Raw genomic sequence first — 19,811 nt, forward strand, 5'->3', positions numbered from 1 at the left:
TCTGTTGTTCATTAATCAGATGACTGTAAATGTCCCGTTGCAGAACAAATAAAGGATTTCTGATTATAATTAAAGGTACCCTATCACGTACAATGTGTTGGAGCACTAGTCAATCGAAGTGCGGTTGTTACATAGTGATGCCATTATGTTACAGAAGTAAACAAAGGAGTCCAATGGAGGTGTTCAGGTGTTCGTTCAGGCGGGCAGTGGGGGGGGGGGGGGGGTACATGCATCTACATCACCCTCTGTCTGAAACCAGAGCCCAGTCTGCTCTGATTGGTATGTGAGACAGTGATACTTGGAAGGGCGTTTTTACATATCTAAAATCAATATAACATGCAATACATTTACAAATAACATGCACTCTATTTTTCAACAACTTTTCCCGTAGAACAACTTGGAACTGAACGACTTATAGAAAATGCATTTCCTGCAGAAAATGCGTGCGAATGCTGTAAACTGTGAACATTTGTTGCTGAATTTAGCTGAAAATGCAGAAAGAGCTGAATATGTTATTAGCTGAATGGTCTCAGCTAATTACTCAGAAGTCAGTGTGTTGCTGAACTTAGCGGAGAAATGTAGAAAATTGAAATGATTTGAATAAAATTGTTACAGTTCAAATGCATTGCAATGACTTTGTTGAAAACTTGAAAGTGAAATGTTAAACTGGAAGAGTAGAACAAATTGTGAAGAAGCTTTATATTTAAAAGAAAATGTTTAAAAAAGGTATAAACAACAACATGTATAGCCTCAATGTCCTGAAATAGCGAATAAGTTAATAGTTGAATGGTTTCTGCAGCTGAAAGTAGGCTGAAGGAGTTACATATCAGATGTAAGTAGTAGTGAATGAATGTCTATTAAGATGAGAAAAGAAAGTAAAAAGGCTTGGGAAAGCAGCAGAATATTTTGACTGCAAACTTTTCGACTAAAACCATACGTCACCAATAATGTCTAAAATATGTGGAGCCTGTTAAAGTCAGTAGGAAGTCTCCATCAGACAGAAAAGACTAGGCTGAGACAGTCTGTGAAAGTCCAGTCTGTTTATCAGTGTTTGTTTCTGTGCTGAGCACCTACTCATAACACCTGTGCTTGAGTCCAGAGATCAAAGGTTTCCATGGTGATGTGCGGTAATCAGTGAGAAGAGAGCCTTTCCATTGATCTGAAGGAGAGATAAACCTCTTACATGCAAACGTTTTTTGTTGAAGAACCGTAGCAGATATCGGTGAAATTTCAATGCGTGAACCGTCTCAGGAACCTGACGAGCGTCTGAGTCTGCTTTTGATATACTTTCGGGATAATAATGTGGCCTTTTTGGCAGATTAACTAAAGGTGTTGAAAGTTGTTGTCACTTCATGCCCTCAAGAGGCATTTTGTTTAATTCTTTTGCTTAATTCTTTTTTTCAACCTAGGAGAGGTTTTCCTACGTTTTTCATGAAAAATGATGTCTCAGGAGTGTAGAGTTTGGGAATTATGGCAAGTTTAAAAAAAAAAGAATTATGGCAAATTTCAAGCTGTGACATCACGCACTCTAACCTTAACGAGCTTCGCAATACACACTGATGTTCAAATCTGAAGAAAGCCTCTTTACCAAGCTCCAAACTAAGTTAAATATCTAAAGAATTGTCAAATATATCAAAAATCTGAAGAACACGTTTTATAGCTGAAGGTCTTGTGATCATTTTAAAGTTAGAATGAAGTCTCTAGCTGAAAGTATGTGGAAGGAGTAACATTCGGCGCACGGTGTAGGTAAAAGAGGATTTGAAGGTTCCTCCTATTGAGTTACATGTTAAAAAAAGAGTTTAAAAAGCTGAATATTTATAAATAATTTTTTGATAAGTTCAAAGTTTCCCATCATGTGCTGAAAAGGCTGAATATTTTTGATATTTGAATGGTTTCTGTAGCTGAAAGTAGGCTGAAGTTATTGAGAGCCAAACATTGGTTGAAATAATAAGAAGAAGATTAAAGATTCAAAGAACTGTAAACAGCATTCACACTAATGATAGTTATGTTACACTTTGAATTCATCTTTTCAAAGTACTCAAAATATTTGACGCTAAAAAATGATATGGTGTGCAGCTGTAGTACCTGGCATATCTTGTTCTTCGCTATATATTTTCTTACACGATGAACCCTACATAGATGTTGAGGATGACTTCCTTTCTGGAACATGTTAACGTAAATATAACTTCTGTAAGCCTCTGTATTTTAACATTGTTTTAGCCTTATTGTGCAAATGTGTAACCCTTGTAGAGCAATATCATTTTAAAAGCTGTGTCCTATAAAGTGTGACTGGATAATACGGTCTTGGTTTTAAAGTTAGCATGAGCTAGCAGGATCGGGTAGCCATCATTCACACAGAGATATAGGTGAAAAGTATATCACAACCCTTTAAGTTCTGTTTGACATCAACTATTCCCCAGTATTACCGGAAAGGTAGCTGATCAGAAAACTTGAGAATAATTTTAAATCGTTTTCTTGTCCTTAAAAACTCCAGCAGGAAGCAGTAATTCATAAAGTTGGATGTGTTTCTGTTACAAAAAGAGATTCTTGGTGTTGATCTTAAGTAAGTTATCTTCTAGACTGGAACAAAGAACAAAAGTCTTTGTCCTTTGTCTTTATGTCACAGTTTGTCTGTCTTTTCCTGTCTCTCTCTTCATGTTTTTCTTCTCTCCCTCTCTCTGGTCATGTGCTTTTACTGTAGAGATGAGCAACAGTGCAGGAATCTGAGCTGCAGCCAACATTACATCAAGCTCTCTCTGCCCCCCCCCAATCGTTGCCAGAAAGTAAAGAGCGAAGGGCTGCGTTCTGCTGCAGCTCGGCTCAAGTGAATGAACTCACTTCCTGAAGGCGCTTACATCAGGAGGAAGGACTGTCTCAAGAACCGACTGTATTTTTCTGAACTGGCAGTTTTTTCATACTCATGACAGTCTGTAACCGTTCTGTCACAGTGAAGCCTGATCAGATTCATTTATTTCTCAGTTCGCTCAGACTTGGTGAACTGTCCTGTTTTGAACTCCAATCTACAAACTCACAGCAGGATTTACCCCAGACAAAAAGTCAGCTCCATGCTCCACTGCTTGAGTTCTTTCACAAATCCTTTTAGTCCTCGGAGCCACTTTCCAGGGAACTAAAAGTCCCTTCATCCTGTATCCTCTTAAGTCTAAAGACCCACAAAGATTGGGTTCTCTTTTCTACCAAGACTGGGCCGTTCTCAATTCACCACGCAAGTGACTCTGAAAACATTGAAAGGTATTTCCAAACAAGAGCTATTTCGTGGACATATGTCATGATGTCGGTTGTTGTGTTTCCTGTTTCATTTTGAAGTTTTCTCTACCTGTTATCTTCTGTGTTTTCCTGCCTTTTCGAATGTCTGTCCTGGCTTTATTATTTTCAACTGTTCCCCATCAGCCCTGCCATCACCTTACCCCCTGTACACCTGCACCTAGCCCCCTCATTAGTTTCAGCTTCGCCGTGGTTTTCTGGCAGCCTATGTTCGGAATCTTGTACATCGTTTGTCATGATCGCAAAGTTAGTTTTGCTTTGCCTTGTCGGGATCAAGCCTTGAATAACGATGTTTTCTGTTAGGTGCTCCTGTGTCCTGCTTTTGGGTCCACCCTGCTTCACTCACCCTGGGCAACCTATAGTGAATACAAAAAAAATCGCGCCTATAAACATATTAAATCTTACTAAAGTGACACATTATCAGCTGATGATGGCATGATGATGATGATGGCATGATGATGGCATGATGGCCTGGTGCTGCTGGTTTTATAAACAGGTGGTTGATGGCTTCCTGTGATTCAGGAGTACTCGTCCAATCAGAACTGTTCAGCACTGCTAAGCTAAGCCCACAATGTCGGAACTTTCAAAGACTGCTCTCCCCCAGTCTTGCTAGGGTTCATCTCTTTTTAACTTCTGTTTAGTTGACCATCACTTTTTATCACTTAAAGGGCCAAACCGTACCAGCAGCATATTATGTTTATAGTACTTGAACACAACGCATCATTTTCAGGACACTGGCACAGTTATGTTCTTATTTAAATCACACCGATACTCTAATCACATCCACTTAATGTTCTTTGTCAGTCGGCTTTTTACTTTACTTTTGCTGAGGTAAGATTTTGAATGCAGGACTTTTCCTTGTAAAAGAGTCTTTTTAAGTGTGGGAGAGAAACTCCCTTTGCAGACCATTCACATGCACACAAACCTATAGAACACACTAAAGGAGAAGGAAAACCCCCAAAACATAATAAGCCGCGTTCACACTGCGGTACTTTTCCCACAAAGGTTCATGCGAACTCTTTAGTTCGCATGAACTAAGTACAGATCGCGTTCACACCAGAAAAAGTCCCTGGGGGTGGATTAGGCAAATGAAGCCGCTGACGTCACTTCTTCTTCTTCTGTTTTGGGTTTACTGGCAGGCCGCAAACCACTTCACGGCGTATACTGCCGCCCGAAGTCCCCGGCCGGAAGTCCCCGGAGTTGGGGACTGGCTTCAGTAGAAGCTGCTGGGAGTCCCAGCAGCTTCTACTGAAGCCTTCCGAGTAAATCGCCAGAACGCCGACACCTCCTCATCTCCACCGCTCCCATGTTTTATTTTGTGTTGCCATAAGTTAGTCTCTCTGCGTTTCTGCGCTGGGCTAATGCTAATAATGCTAATGCGAGGATAATAAAATGGCGGCTTCACAAAACTTTTTGGGAGTTTTACGGGGCGTGGTTTGCAATTCGCCCAGCCAATCAGGAATATAGCTCTTTTCTCAAAAAAGAGCCGCTCGAAAGTCCCTGCTCTCTAGCAGGGACTTTCGAGGGGGTAAAAAGGTTCGCATGAACTACTTTTAGTACCGGCTCTTTTTGGTGTGAACGCGATCATGAACTAAGTTCGCATGAACCTTTGTGGGAAAAGTACCGCAGTGTGAACGCGGCTATTGAGTGCCGCAGTGACGCGTCCTAAAACCCGGAAGTAAGCTTCTTCCGGTTCCTTCGTCAAAAACGCAATGCAATCTCTCCATAGGATTTTGGAAAATAGCTCGAAATAAGGTCTGTGGTTGAGACACATTTAAGAGACGGATCACGTTTTGTTCAGTCGGATAATCTCCACATGTCTACCCTACTTTTATAATTTTCGAATCATAAATCTAATTGATAGATTTATGATCAATATGTTTATGATTAAAACATTCTAAAAGTAGGGTAGACATGTGGAGATTATCCGACTGAACAAAACCTCTTATAGTAAAACATCTGAGTAATTATTCCACCTTTGGTAATATGTCTAAGCCTGAACACCATGTAACACACGTAACCCTGACAACATCAGTGTTTACCTCCAGTGTTTTAACTTCTCAGTGATCAAGTACTCTGTACTCTGTACTCTGTGACATCACTGTAGTTGTTCTCAGCTCAGCTTTCAATAAGCCTCAGCCTTTCTCAGCTTGCTGATAGTAACTCTTTAACTCTCTGCTTCTCCCTTCCCTCCATTGTTCTCTTCTCCACCTTTCTCCCCCCCCTTCCTCTCCTTCGTTGACATTATCTCCCTCCTCTTCCTCCTCCCTTTTCTCCTCCTCCTGTCTTTGTGTTTTCTCCCATCAGCCCGCAGTCTCCCTCTCTCTTGTCCAGCTGTTTCCTCCAGTGACTTAATCTTCGCAACACCACTTTGATTTTCAAATATATAAAAGTACATTTTGATTGAGAGAAGATATTTCTGCTCTTTGTGTGTGTGTGTGTGTGTGTGTGTGTGTGTGTGTGTGTGTGTGTGTGTGTGTGTGTGTGTGTGTGTGTGTGTGTGTGCGTGTGTGTGTGTATGTGTGTGACAGTCGGTCTGTCTGTCTGCCTGTCTGTCGTATTGCTTCTGTAACCTCTGTTTATGTCCAGTATTTATAGAGTGCTCTGCTCCATGAGCAATAACATTGTGAAAGCTCGCACACGCACACAAACACAAATAAATGAAGTTAAGACTCATTCAGACTGATCCCTTTATGTTTGGATAGGTTTAGTTTGTTCCTTAAAAAGTAAGGAAAAATGCTAACTTTAATACTTGTTATGAACTATTTTTAAAGAGGCCCTTTTATGGTAATTTTCAGGTTCATATTTATATTGTGTGCCTCTCCTGGGACATGTCTCCATGCTTTAATGTTCAAAAAGCTCTTTATTGTTCTCATACTGCCTGTGCTGCAGCACCTCTTTTCACCCTCTGTCTGAAACCAGAGCCCAGTCTGCTCTGATTGGTTAGATGGCCGACTCTGTTGTGATTGGTCAACCGCTTAGAAATGTCCCGCCCCTTAGGCTATCATGAACAATTTGTTTTTAGCCTTTGCAGACCATTTATAAGCACACAAACCTATACAACACTACAGGAAAGAGAAATCCCCCAAAGAGCATCATTTCAAACTCAAGTGTTCCTGCTGTCAGCTGGTTGGTTTAAAAAGTACCTGCTTTTGGTAATTTGTTGACAGATAACTGAGGATTTTGGCTTTAGTGAAGAAGCCTACAATCATCAATCAATGTTTATTTATATAGCCCAATATCACAAATGTTACATTTGTCTCAGTGGACTTCACAGTGTGTACAGAATATCAGTATTACAATACAACACCCTCTGTCCTTAGACCCTCACATCGTACAAGGAAAAACTTCCAGAGAAAACCCACAGTTTAAAGGGAACATGGGAGAAACCTCAGGGAGAGCAGCAGAGGAGGGATCCCTCTCCCAGGACGAACAAACGTGCAATAGATGCCGTGTGTAAATCGAAGAGATAATACATTTGCAACATAGGTAGTCCAAATGTTTGGAAATGCATGTGTCTATAATAAGAAGATGAATCCACGAGGATGTCAGCAATCCTGTGGGAGCCATCAGGGAAGTAGTATGGTGAGAGTCTGGCAGGACCACAGTGATAGGTTCAGCCACGACTCAGGATCATTCGGAACATGAGAGTACACAGGTATAGACAGAGAGAAGGAAGAAGTAAGATGTCCCCCGACAAACTAAGCCTATATCAGCAAAACTAGGGGCTGAATCTAATCAGCCCTAACTATAAGCTTTATCAAAAAGGAAGGTCTTAAGCGCACTCTTAAAAACGGATAGGGTGTCTGCCACCCGAACACAAACTGGAAGCTGATTCCACAAATGTGGAGCTTGATAAGAAAAGGCTTTTCACACTAGCTGGATCTCATTGGATAATATAATCAGATACAACTCAATGAAACGCAATCCTCGGAGATGTCTCAAACATTAGCTGAGGCTGATTTCTGATCATTAAATCAGATCAGAAATACTTGGTTGGGTGGCAGGTGTTTGTAAAAACTGATGAGAGGAGACTTTGAGTAAAGATCTATTGAGCCTTGTTTAAAATCGCTGTTTGAGATAAACCAAACAGCCTCCTACCAAAGAGCTACATAGAAGAAATAAATCCTGCCCATTTAACAACAAACACAATATTTTTGGTTTGTTTTTTTAGTAACATTCTAATCCTGCTTTTAATCCCCAATTTTTTTTAAATGTAACAGTAGTCTGTAACTGTAAGAGAATCGTTACCTCTTCTGTATCCTGTTACATGTATTCTGTTAGTCCCCATCGAATACCCCATGATAAGTATAAACACGTGTTATAAACCATTTGTAAGAAATGGATGATTTAAATGCAACCTAACTTGATTGCATTTGGGAAATTGCCATGGCATAATTCACTCTGATGGCTCCTGATATAGAACATTGCACATATTCTTTATTTATATTCCTTTTGTGGACTAAAATTGTTTGTTTTCATATCTTTGTCCTTTCTGGTTTCTCGTTCATAATCACACCGAGTGACTCACTATGCTGTTTGACCAGTTCTGAACACATTGGCAAAATAAAGAATCAATTATGTTTAATTATGACATTTTCTCATTGTTCTCTCTCTGTCTCTCTGTCAGAGATGTAGCGTGTGTGTTGGTGTGATCGGTGGACCATCATGCACCTCTTCCTGCTGCTGATCCTTCCAGCCACAGCAGCCTTCGGACAGATTGACCCTGGTACACACACACACACACACACACACACACACACACACGCACGCACGCACGCACGCACGCACGCACACACACACACACACACACACACACATATTTACAAAGTGAAGAAAGTATTTTGTTTGTATCTTTAACTGAGTCTGTGTGTGTGTGCTTTCAGCACACTGTCGCTATGCCTTGGGCATGGAGGATGGACGGATTACAGACCATGACATCACAGCATCTAGCCAATGGTACGAGACCACTGGACCTCAGTACGCCAGGTGAGTTTGGCTTAAAAACATATAATCTTTTTTCCTTAACGCCCCGTCTACACTACAGGCCTCGAAAAATGCTTTCAACGCTTCGCCCATTCATTTGAATGGGGTGACGTAGAAGATTTTGAATCTTCGCCGAACTGCATTGTGGGGAGCATGGCATGGCTTTGCAAGCATCGTGAGCATCAAAAGTTGAGCAATGTTCAACTTTTGATGCTCCCGATGCTTTCGAAGCTGGCATCAGCCAATCAAATTCCGTTTATGCAAATCCCGCCAGTTCAAGCGCCAGCCAATCAAACCGCGTGTAAGCTGGGAGAGCCAGACCACAGTTCATTTCCTCATATTCCAAACGAGAAATTACGGTAGCAAATCACCCGGTTCTTTACGACCAGAACTATTTACCGGGATACAAACCGGAGGAACCAGTTTATATCCAGTTTATTTCGTTTTAACATTGCTATTGCTTTGTTTGCCGGGGGCGGGCGGGAGATTCCTGATTGGTTGTTGGTTGCCTTGGGCGCGAGAAATCGCCAAGCCTCAGACACGCCCAGCTTCAAGATTTTTTGATGCCTGTAGTGTGTACGGGCCGTTAGTCTTGTGAAAAGCTTATCAATGTTACTGTTTAATATTTAAACTTTAGATTGCAATACTTTTATATTTGTTATGATAAAAAAAAAGGTTTTATAAAAATGTGGAGGAAAAACCTCAAGATCATTGCAAACAAAATCATTCTCAATACATTTCTCACTGTCACAATTGAATACAAATAATAGACATTACATATACAGGGCTTTTCAATAGATGACAGAATAAATAACCAACTTAAACACAGTACAAGTCACGCAAGCCTGACAAAATAATAGTAAAATTTGGATGTGAAGTCCCATATTCTCCATAAAAGCTTAGCAGTTCTGAAGGCTCAGCTTCTGACAGTAATTATAACACGTTCTTAAGATCGCCTGATGACTGCTATTAACGTGCGTGTGTGTGTGTGTGTGTGTGTGTGTGTGTGTGTGTGTGTGTGTGTGTGTGTGTGTGTGTGTGTGTGTGTGTGTGTGTGTGTGTGTGTGTGTGTGTGTGTGTGTGTGTGTGCAGGATGAATCGTGAGGAGGGAGATGGCGCCTGGTGTCCTGAGGATAATCCTTCCGACCCTCAGTACCTGCAGGTCTGTGTCTGCTCACTGCTTTAAGACACATCTTTTATTTTCTTGTGTATTCAGTGTTTGAACGTTGTAATGTCTGTGTGGATTCTCAGTCACGTAGGTCAGGATATATTGTGAAGTCCAAAGTCAAAGGCTGATGTTGATGATTGAAGTTCACACTGGGCGACTGTACAAATGTAAAATACTACCATTCCTGGGCCTTATTTCACTTTAAAGAGGAAATATGACGCTTATTTTGCTGGTCATACTTTTACCTTTGGTGTCTACTAGAACAAGTTGGCATCCTTTATTGTTAAAAAAAGCCATTACTTTTCTCATAAAGTCTGTCTCAATTTACCTGTATTCCCCCTCTGCTCAAATGCTCCATTTTGGCACCTGTCTCTTTAAGAGCCCTTTCCCAAAAGACTGGTCTGAATACTGTGTGTACTTCTCCGTGGATTTAGCATTTTGATACTTTCACAGTATTTAAACGGCACCTAGACTTGCTTTATAATAAAAAGGATTATATTCTATACACTATATGGGAAATGTTTAGCTTATCATTATGTGAAAGTTAAAGGTCCCATGTCATGGCCATTTCTACTGATCATAATTCCATCGTTGAGGTCTACTAAAATATATTTACATTGTGCAATTTTCCAAACACATTGGTTTCTCAAACAGCATCTCTGTATAGTATGTGTATTCACTCTCTGTGCTAAACGGCTTGTTGGAGCTCCTGCCCCCCCCTCCCTGTGAGCCCAGTGTGCTCTGATTGGTCGGCTCGCTCACTCTGTTCAGCTCGATCGGGAATCGATGGCTATTACTTTTCTCATTCATAACTTTCATAATTCCCGAGATATATCCCATAATTCATCAATTTTTTAACATGGAAGTCAATGGAGAAACTCTTCAGACTTGAAAAATCGTCATGCCACTTCAACTGCTAAACTTTTCACTTTCTTCTTACACATTACATTTCAGCATAGCAGTTCAGTATCAGCTTTTCGGCATAAAGCATTCATAACGTAACGGCTCTGCGGACGTAACGTAACGGCTCTGCGGATTGGTCCATTTGGGTATGGTTACGTCACCATACCCAGGAAGAAAATAAATCTCCAACGAGGCGTTCTGGGGAAGCACAGACAGGTCTTTTCTGTGTTAGAGTTTTACTCGCTACAGGGTGTACTTTGAGGATTTTTTACTCTGCAGACCGTTTACATGCAGAAAAAGCTACATAACACAAGGGGATGGGTAATAACTGGAAAAGCATGTCATGGGACCTTTAAGCAGTTTCAACAACTCTAATTTTCTCTCGTGATGGATACATTTTCCATCATCAGCAAACCCCTGTAAATGTTTCCTTTTTCACAAGTATAAATACTTTTTGTGTCGTTTACTGGACTGTTATCCAATTGTATAGTACTTTTGTGGATACTGAAGTGCAGAAGACAAGTGATATACTGTACATCAAAAATGGTAAAAAGTGTAATCATTCTAAGGGCATGAGTTAAACGAAGCAGGGTTTGGATTATCAAATCTAAAACACTCTTATGATTTGTATTGATCATTTTATTGAGTTTTTTATCCAAAGCGACTTAAATACACTACCGTTGACATGCCAGCAATTCGGGGTTCAGTATTTTGCCTAAGTACACTTTGACATGTTTACTTCAGGGGCGTGGATTGAACCGCTGGCCCCTTGATTGGCAGATCAGCAAATGTTTTGTTCACAGCCTTCTTCAGAAATCCTTCAGAAAAGTTGACTCAGTAATTGTCCGATCAACATCTGATGAATCTACTCTTTTCCGCATTTAGCTGCACAGTCTTAAAGGTCCCATGTCATGCATTTCTACTGATCATAAGTCCATTGTTGAGGTCTACTAAAATAGATTTATACTGTGCAATTTTCCAAACTCACATTGGTTTCTCAAACAGCATCTCTGTGAAGTATGTGTATTCACTCTCTGTCCTAAACGGCCATAGCTCTGGGCGTGGCTACTGGGTATCCCTACGTAGCGCAGAGTCCTGCACGGGTCTGACCCGCTCCCGCCCCGCACCTGCGACGTGCAATACCGAAGCCGTCCCCCGCACATATTGCCAATTAGTTCCGCAACCCGACCTGACCCGTCGGCACAAGATCCGCAACCCGACCCAAACCCGCATAGCCTTTATATGAGCAGTGAAAACGTGCAATTATTAACACACGCAGTTGCACGTTTGTCTCAAAAAGCGTGGGATGTTGGTTATTTCCTCCATCTAGGAACCAAAAGCCTCCCAGACGCTGGGTTTCGCTCTTGAGGAAGTGTTATTGAAAATGCTGTATTCTCCGCTAGAGAGCTTCACCTCAGCCATTTTGAATGTGGCGCGCACAGCAGCAGATTGATGCGCTGCAGAGGTTATGAGTATGCGCGGTCCCGCGGGGGAGAGGTCTGAGGATTTAAACATTAAACTAAATGATTATTATTTTAATATATTTATTATACAGCGACTCGACCCGCATCATCTTTGTTTTACCCAGAACCGAACCCGGAAAAAAGCGTTTGAAAAAATACCACCCGCGAATCACTTTTTTTGCGTGTCACCCGATGCAGGACTCTGACGTAGCGATACCCAGGAAGTAAATGAGAAATTTTGGGGAGGTATTTTCTGTGTTAGAGTTTTACTCCCTACAGGGTGTACTTTCAGGGTTTGTGACTCTGCAGACCGTTTACATGCAGAAAAACCTTCATAACACAAGGGGACGGGTAATAACCGGAAAAGCATGACATGGGACTTTTAATAAGGAAAACATTGAACAGAGTAGTTGACTTTTTCGAAGAAGACATTTGAAATATAAACTTGTGCGACTCGGCAGAATACTTTTAGTACCATAATAAACTAACTCAGCATAATGTTATTTGCATCGTTCAGGTGGATCTGGGCAAGTTGACCTTCCTGACGGTGGTTGGGACTCAGGGACGATACGCCAGGTACTCAGGGAACGAGTTCGCCCGAGCCTACCGCCTCAACTACAGCCGGGACGGCCTGTTGTGGAAGTCCTGGAGGAACCGGCTGGGGAACATGGTGAGTGGCACACATTTCACAAAGCACTGTGGGTAAGCACTGGCTAGGGTAGAAGGGAAATGGAGGAAAGAACATAATCAAATCTGGAGCGGAAACCTGGCGGCTTGTTATAACAGGGAAGAATAAGAGAAACAGGAAGTAAAAGAAAAGAAAATGACGCCTTTTCTACTCTGAGCAGCTTCTGGTCATTCAAGCTGGAATCTCAGGAAATTACATTTAAAAACCAACTTCCTGTTGGCCTTTAGCTCCCTGACAGCTATAGCAGACACAATTTGAACATAGACATAGACATACTTTATTGTCATTTCAACAAGACACAGAGTGTACTACTAAAACGACATTTCGTTGTACTGGCTTACAGGAACAGGACAATATAAAAACTTGCTAAAATTGTACATATAAATAAATAATAGTGACGTGGTGCTGATAAAATTAAAGATAAAGTTACTATACATATAAATAAAATAGACATACTATATAAAAAATATGTGCCCTTTACACAGCGTAATGTAATCTCTGTGTTACTGGTCTACTTGCTGTTCAGCAGTCTGATGGCTTGGGGGGAAAAGCTATTGCAGAATCTGGCTGTTCTGCTCTTAATGCTGCGGAACCTCTTGCCGGAGGGCAGCAGGGAGAACAGAGCATGGTGAGGATGAGTGGGGTCTTTAAAATGTTCTGGGCTTTTGTCAGGGAGCGTTTCTGAGCGGTGTCTCTGATGGGAGGGAGAGAAACTCCGATGATCTTCTCTGCTGTCCTGACCACTCTCTGCAGAGACTTCCAGTCTTTGGCGTTGCAGTCTCTCGACCAGATGGAGATGGTCAGCACGCTCTCTATGGTTCATCTGTAGAACGTGGTGAGGATGGGAGGGGGGAGCTGTGCAGGAAGTGTAGGCGCTGCTGTGCCTTCTTAAATAGTGATGTCGTGTGAGTGGACCAGGTCAGACTGCTTGTGATATGCAGCCCCAGGAACTTGGTGCTGGCTGTAGTCTTCACTGCTGTGTTGTTACCGACCCGAACATACTGGGGTGTCTCTATTAGGAAATCCAGCAGCCAGTTACACAGGGGTGTGTTGAGTCCCAGGGGTCCCAGTTTGTGTACCAGATGCTGGGGGATGATTGTGTTGAACGCTGAGCTGAAATCCAGGAACAGCATTCGCACATGGGTGTTCTTCTCCTCCAGGTGGGCCAGGCTCACATGGAGCGCAGAGGAGATAGCGTCCTCTGTAGAGCGGTTAGGACGGTAAGCAAACTGGAACGGGTCAAGTGTGGGGGGAAGTATGGAGATGATATAGTTCTTTACCAGCCTCTCAAAACACTTCATCATGATGGGGGTGAGTGCCACAGGCCGGTAATCATTCAGGCAGGTCACTGAGGATTTCTTTGGCACAGGTACAATGGCTGCCGTCTTAAAACACGATGGAACAATGGCCTGCAACAGCAAGTCATGTTTTAGATATGTATTCCTGCTTCAAGACTATTGATGTTTTTCATTTGTAATGTGTCTCCAGGTGATGGAGGGCAACAAAAATGCCTACACCTCTCTCATCAACGACCTTCACCCTCCGATCATCACCCGCTACGTCCGACTGATCCCTGTCCCCAAGCTGTCCACGACCGTCTGCATGAGAGTGGAGCTGTACGGCTGTCTGTGGGAGGGTATGACACACACACACACACACACACACACACACACACACACACACACACACACACACACACACACACACACACACACACAGTGAATGTGTGTGAGCTCTGCTGACACGAGAGGTTGTTGCCTCAGTGGAGTTAGACCTTTCCAACACATGTTATCTCCTCCTCACATAAACTCCTCAGAAACTTCCTAATTTGGTAATAGCCACACGTTTTTTTTAAAACTCTTTTTTCAAAAACTGTTAATACAGCTATGTTTTATATTTTACCTTTCATACACGATTTGTAGCCCTAAGTGCTTCACAGCTGTTAAATAGACAAATGAATATACAAAGGGTAAAAGCAACGTATACAATAACACATATTGATTGATAAGAACCAAACCCGCTGCTAAAGTTCAACAAATACGTATATCCATTCAGATTAATACTCAGTGGCTCGGCTTCTTCTTAGTGATTCAGACTTGGACTTGGGCTCTGGCTCGGACACAGGTACTGATGCCTGGACCCTGACTCTTATTGGGTGACTTGGACTGGAACAGCGGGGACTGAAGAGTGACTCGGAATCAAGAGTTGGTGACTTGACTACATCACTGGCGTCAGTCCTGGGACAACTACCATTTTCTGCAGATGAACTACGAAAAGCGGATTTGGATACTTTGCTCTGTGCAGTCTTATCATGTTGTTCCATGCAGGATTAATAAACTTGGAACAATAAATGACCAAGGTATGAACTCAACCCTTATGTTGTGTTCGGGTCTCCCGTGACCCGTATCAAGTTAAAATTATATAATAACTATGCTCTAGTTTTTTTTATCAGAACAAGGCTTCATGATATCCTCCACAACAGCTATATAAACACTACAAAACAGATGTTGACAATTGTTGCCACATCTGAAGGTCTCTAAAAAAAAGTGTATCATTTGGTGTTCGGGTCTGGGGAGACCCAGCAGAATTGTTTTGGGTGACTCGAGATCAAATTTGGCCCAATCAAGATTCATCTTTGACTTTAGACTCCCCACCCCCTTCATCAACTGTAACAATCATTTTTCGCAACGTGCACCTGGTCTCCCCTCCCACTGCCCCCCTCCCCCCACAAGGACTCAACCTTTCTCAAAGAATATGTACACTAACACTTGAACACACATATCCACGTGTGCAATATGTGGTGTAATGAGTTTTGGGCCATAACATTAAATTATAACAGGATTGTACGGTTATGAATGCATTATAAGTTAGTTATGATGTATATTGGATGATAGTCATTTTTTTGTTGTGTTTTGGACTGAGATAAATCATGGGTAAAAATGTACCCGCGAACACCATGAACGGTAACAGCTTTTGAACACAACACAAGAGTTAAGTTTAGAAAAGGAAAGTGAAACTAAATGGCCAATATGCCCTTTCCCTTACCAATGTCGATATCGATGTTGACCACGGTGAGTAGTGTTGCGACCATTGGATATAGAGAGCAGGAGATTAAATGATTGCTTCTACTGTGGACAATATTTTTTCAAAGAAATCCAGAGTCCCCCAAAGCTTCAAAATCTACCCAAAATGCATCAAAAATGAACCCACAGAGCGAACAAATACAGTATGGCTACTTTCTGGTTAAAACTGCCATATTTGATCCATGTCTGAAACGGACTCCCCCAGTAACCCCAAAAACACTCTGAAATTGTCCAAATACTTATATAATGGTAATTAATGCTATTCAACCCAAAGTATGTTAATCGTGCAAATTGCCCAACATATGCAAGTTAGCATCCGGCTGTTTCTGTTTCAACATTTCCTGGTTCAATTCAGAACGCTATGAGCTGGCAACTAAACAATATGTGACCACAACCCCGAGAACATGAACTGGCCAACAGAATGGAAATAATGAAAGTATAAACAATACAAAACATTGACACGATTCCAACAAATTGATTGAGATGATTTGATTTGTGTTTCAACATTTGCTGTAATAAAGCAGTTGAACAATTTTCTCATCCCCCCCCCCTGCCCTTGCAGACGGGCTGATCTCCTACAGCGCTCCGGAGGGTCAGCTCATGATGCCCCCTGTTTATCCCATCGCCAGCCTCAACGACTCCACGTATGACGGAGCGCACGAGAGGAGGTGAGCCACGTGAACATCACTTAACTGTCTCCCCTGCCCTCCACTCTCTGTCACTGACAGCCATTTCATCCAATAGGAGGCTGCTCGGCGGGCTGGGTCAGCTGACGGACGGTGTGATTGGCCTGGACGACTTCCTGCTGACCCGGCAGTACCACGTGTGGCCGGGCTACGACTACCTGGGCTGGAGGAACAACTCTCTGGGAAGTCAGGGGTTCGTGGAGATGGAGTTTGTGTTCGACAGGAAGAGGAACTTCACCTCTATGAAGGTTGTCAGTTCTTACTTTACCTAATCACAGCCACAAAACAAATAATACATGTTTCTCCACCGCCTTAGGTCTTTTGGGGCGAGTAGACAAATTCTTCTGTTGTTCTTTACATCTGTGATTTTGTCTGTTCTACAGTACTGCAATACTACCTGGTACAAGTGTTTGTCAACTGCTTTACAATCTGCTCAAAGATTGTTGGTCAACCCTGTCAGACACTTTATGACTCAGCATACCATAACAACCTAGTGAGGCTGTCCAACAACATCATCTCTGACCCAAACCATGCTCTGAACAGTGAATATGAACTGCTACCATCTAATCGGAGATATATATATCCTGCGATCCAATAAAGTCAGACTGAAGAATCCTTTATGCATCAGTCGATCCTCACAGTAAATACAGAGCTGAATCCAAGGTCAAATGCACGCTAAAGGGTCTTTGAGTATGTTTCTCTCAGTGATTGTGATGTTAAATGTTTTTTTTCATGTATTGCGTCTTGATATTTATCTATGTTGATGGTGCAAATGGAGCTGCTGTGATGCAATTCAAATTTAATTTTCTCTTACTGATCTGTGTTTTGTACTAGTTTTGTGGGAGTGCACCAACCTTAACCTTTCCAAGGTTTTGCAAAATGTTTGGCCATTTATATTTCCCTTGAATGTTTTACTTCTGTCATACATTCTTTAACTAACAAACTCTAACATATGCACATACATTTATTCTGATTGCGGTGATTGAATAATGTGCTCAAGGGACCCCGTGAAAAATAAAAAATGCCACAAAATTACTTCAGGCAAAAGATTGGTTGAATTTATCTTGGTTTGGCTTGAAAATAACTAAGTTTGTTATGTAATTGGAGATACGTATATTTAAAGAAAATTACCTTTGACATTGATTTAAATTGTATATGTGATATGTCAAAAAACATAATCTGGGTCAAAACACAAAATTAACATTGCAGTTCAATTTTTATGGGGGTATACATTTTGAGACAAGGGTGAGCTGGATTACTTTATTCAGATTTCCTTTTACTTCTATTTTACTCTAATTTCAAAAGATATATTAAAAACATATTACAATGTATGTATTAATAGTAGATACATAATGTGTGTACATATTCATAAACAGCTTCCACCATATAAGTAAAGTTCTGTCTGTCACACTTTCTAATGAATGTACTTTCTCCCTGTTGCAGGTTCACAGTAACAACATGTTCCGCCGCGGTGTGAAGATCTTCGCCTCCGTTTCCTGCTGGTTTAAGCCCCGCCTCATCGTCGACTGGGAGGCGGAGCCTGTGTCGTTCAAGACGGTGCTGGACGATAGGAACCCAAGCGCCCGCTACGTCACCGTGCCACTGAACCGCCGCGCAGCCAAATTCCTCCGCTGCCGCTTTTACTTTGCCGATTTCTGGATGATGTTCAGCGAAATCTCCTTTCAGTCAGGTAACAAACGCACAACTCAGACACACAAACAAATACAAATAATTGTTTTCAAAAGAAGATTAAAAGAATAATACCCCTTAATTTCTCCCCTCAGAGGACACCATACTCGCGACTCTGATACCCATTGTGTCGACCGTCCCTCCAATCAAGAAGGAGAGCACCATGTCAACCCCATCTGTGATGACAGGTATTCCCTTTGACCTTACCCTTTTCATTTCACATACAAAAATCCCTCAAATGTAAACACATAAATGCTAGGGTAGGCGGTTATTGGCCAATACATCTGTAATAACCTTGAGCATTGTGATTGTAGTGGGCTGAGAGAAAACTACACCCCTGCTCCTCGTATTGGCTGTTCTACTAAAGCAGATGTGTGTACACAGCCATTAAAGAGGCCCTATTATGTTTTGGGAGTTTCCCTTTCCTGTAGTGTGTAATATAGGTTGTTGTGCATGTAAATGGTCTGTAAAGGATAAAATCCCAAAGTTCCTTCTAGAGGGAGTTTCTTTCTGACACACTCTCCCCCTGCCTGAAAAGTCTCCATTGGATCCCTTTGTTTACTTCCGTAACATAGTGACATCATTATGTAACACCTGTGCTTCTATTGACTAGCTCTCAAACACTGTGTACTTCATAGGCGGGACATCTGTAGGCAGTTGACCAATCAAAACAGAGCCGGCAGCTAACCAATCAGAGCAGACTGGGCTCTGGTTTCAGACAGAGGGTGAAAAGAGGTGCTGCAGCACAGGCAGTATGAGAAAAATAAAGAGCTTTTTGAACATTAAAGAATGGAGACATGTCACAGGAGAGCAGGGGTGGGGAACCTTTTTCCTCTCAAGGGCCATTTCAATTTTTTAAAAGCATTGTATTTCTATTGGTAGTGTGTTTCGTGCCTGCAACACGTCTTTTTGTCCGGTCGGGTCTTGGAAGACCGGAAGCTGTGTGGTTCATAAAAACATGTTCTTACTCAATATCAAGCCACGATTATTGTTTTTATTTTAAATCTTATAATGTCTGACTTTTTTTGCCTCAGAATACTGAAATCTGTATTTTTTAAATATTTATTTCCTTCTAATTTGTTATTATTTTCTAAATAACACACTGTTATTTACTCAACAATAACACACAATTATCCTTGTTTTTATTTATTTGTTTAATTCTATAATCTCGGGCTTTTCAGGCGTCCGTCAGGAACTGAATTTCAAAATAAAGTCACCGGAAACAGACCTAGGCCTATAAGGAACATTTCGAGCATCATTGCGATACACACCCACTGAACTGATTACCCAAGTTCCTCAGCTATGGTTTAAGCTTGGTGATTAGATGTTGTATCCGCAATGCACGTTGGGATATGGTGTTAATGCGATATGAAATCCGAAAAACATTTCGGAGTTTAGGATGAACGAAGACCAGTGTTGAGTGTAACGCGTTACAGTAACGTAACTACTTTTGCCGGGGAAAAAGTAGTGGAACGCGCTACTACGGAAAATGTGGTAACGTAACGTAGTTTCTTCTTCAATTCGCCGCAACATTACTTTTCCCAGGGACGAGTGACAGTGACACTGCCTACTCAGCTGTGTGCTTACGCATTAGGCACGAGCTCTCATTCCACACTGTACGTGATAGAGGCTGGACGCTGGTGGTGGCATGAAGACTGAAGAGCAGTGATGGCAAGCAAGAAGCATGCGCAGCCAACGCTAACATTCGAGGGATGGAGGTATTCCCATTACTTCGAACTTGTTGAAACTAAGTGGAAAAATGTGAGTGTAAGGTGTACGTTGTGCCCTGGCCAGAAACTTGTGTCCACTGCCGTTAGCTCCACTGCCAACCTCACCAAGCATTTGAAAGGAAAACATGCTAGC

The 19,811-nt window shown here is 41.8% G+C and overlaps 1 protein-coding gene across 4 annotated transcripts in view; it reads left to right on the forward strand.

Annotated features, from left to right (window-relative positions):
* The window catches only part of ddr2l (discoidin domain receptor family, member 2, like), a 55,411-nt gene that overhangs the window by 12,102 nt on the left and 23,498 nt on the right, over positions 1 to 19,811 (forward strand). For 3 of the 4 annotated variants that reach the window (XM_071204326.1, XM_034090535.2, XM_034090537.2), the window contains exons 2-10: positions 7,913 to 8,011; positions 8,169 to 8,271; positions 9,361 to 9,430; positions 12,320 to 12,472; positions 13,979 to 14,126; positions 16,136 to 16,241; positions 16,318 to 16,507; positions 17,703 to 17,949; positions 18,044 to 18,136. In XM_071204326.1, the coding sequence (XP_071060427.1) occupies positions 7,951 to 8,011; positions 8,169 to 8,271; positions 9,361 to 9,430; positions 12,320 to 12,472; positions 13,979 to 14,126; positions 16,136 to 16,241; positions 16,318 to 16,507; positions 17,703 to 17,949; positions 18,044 to 18,136 (1,171 nt within the window). In that variant the 5' untranslated portion in view covers positions 7,913 to 7,950. Of the gene's footprint in view, positions 1 to 2,842; positions 3,250 to 7,912; positions 8,012 to 8,168; positions 8,272 to 9,360; positions 9,431 to 12,319; positions 12,473 to 13,978; positions 14,127 to 16,135; positions 16,242 to 16,317; positions 16,508 to 17,702; positions 17,950 to 18,043; positions 18,137 to 19,811 lie in introns of those variants that run through there. The other variant, XM_071204327.1, reaches the window with a different exon arrangement.

Source organism: Pseudochaenichthys georgianus, chromosome 9 (genome assembly GCF_902827115.2).
Source record: "Pseudochaenichthys georgianus chromosome 9, fPseGeo1.2, whole genome shotgun sequence".
NCBI lineage: Eukaryota > Metazoa > Chordata > Actinopteri > Perciformes > Channichthyidae > Pseudochaenichthys > Pseudochaenichthys georgianus.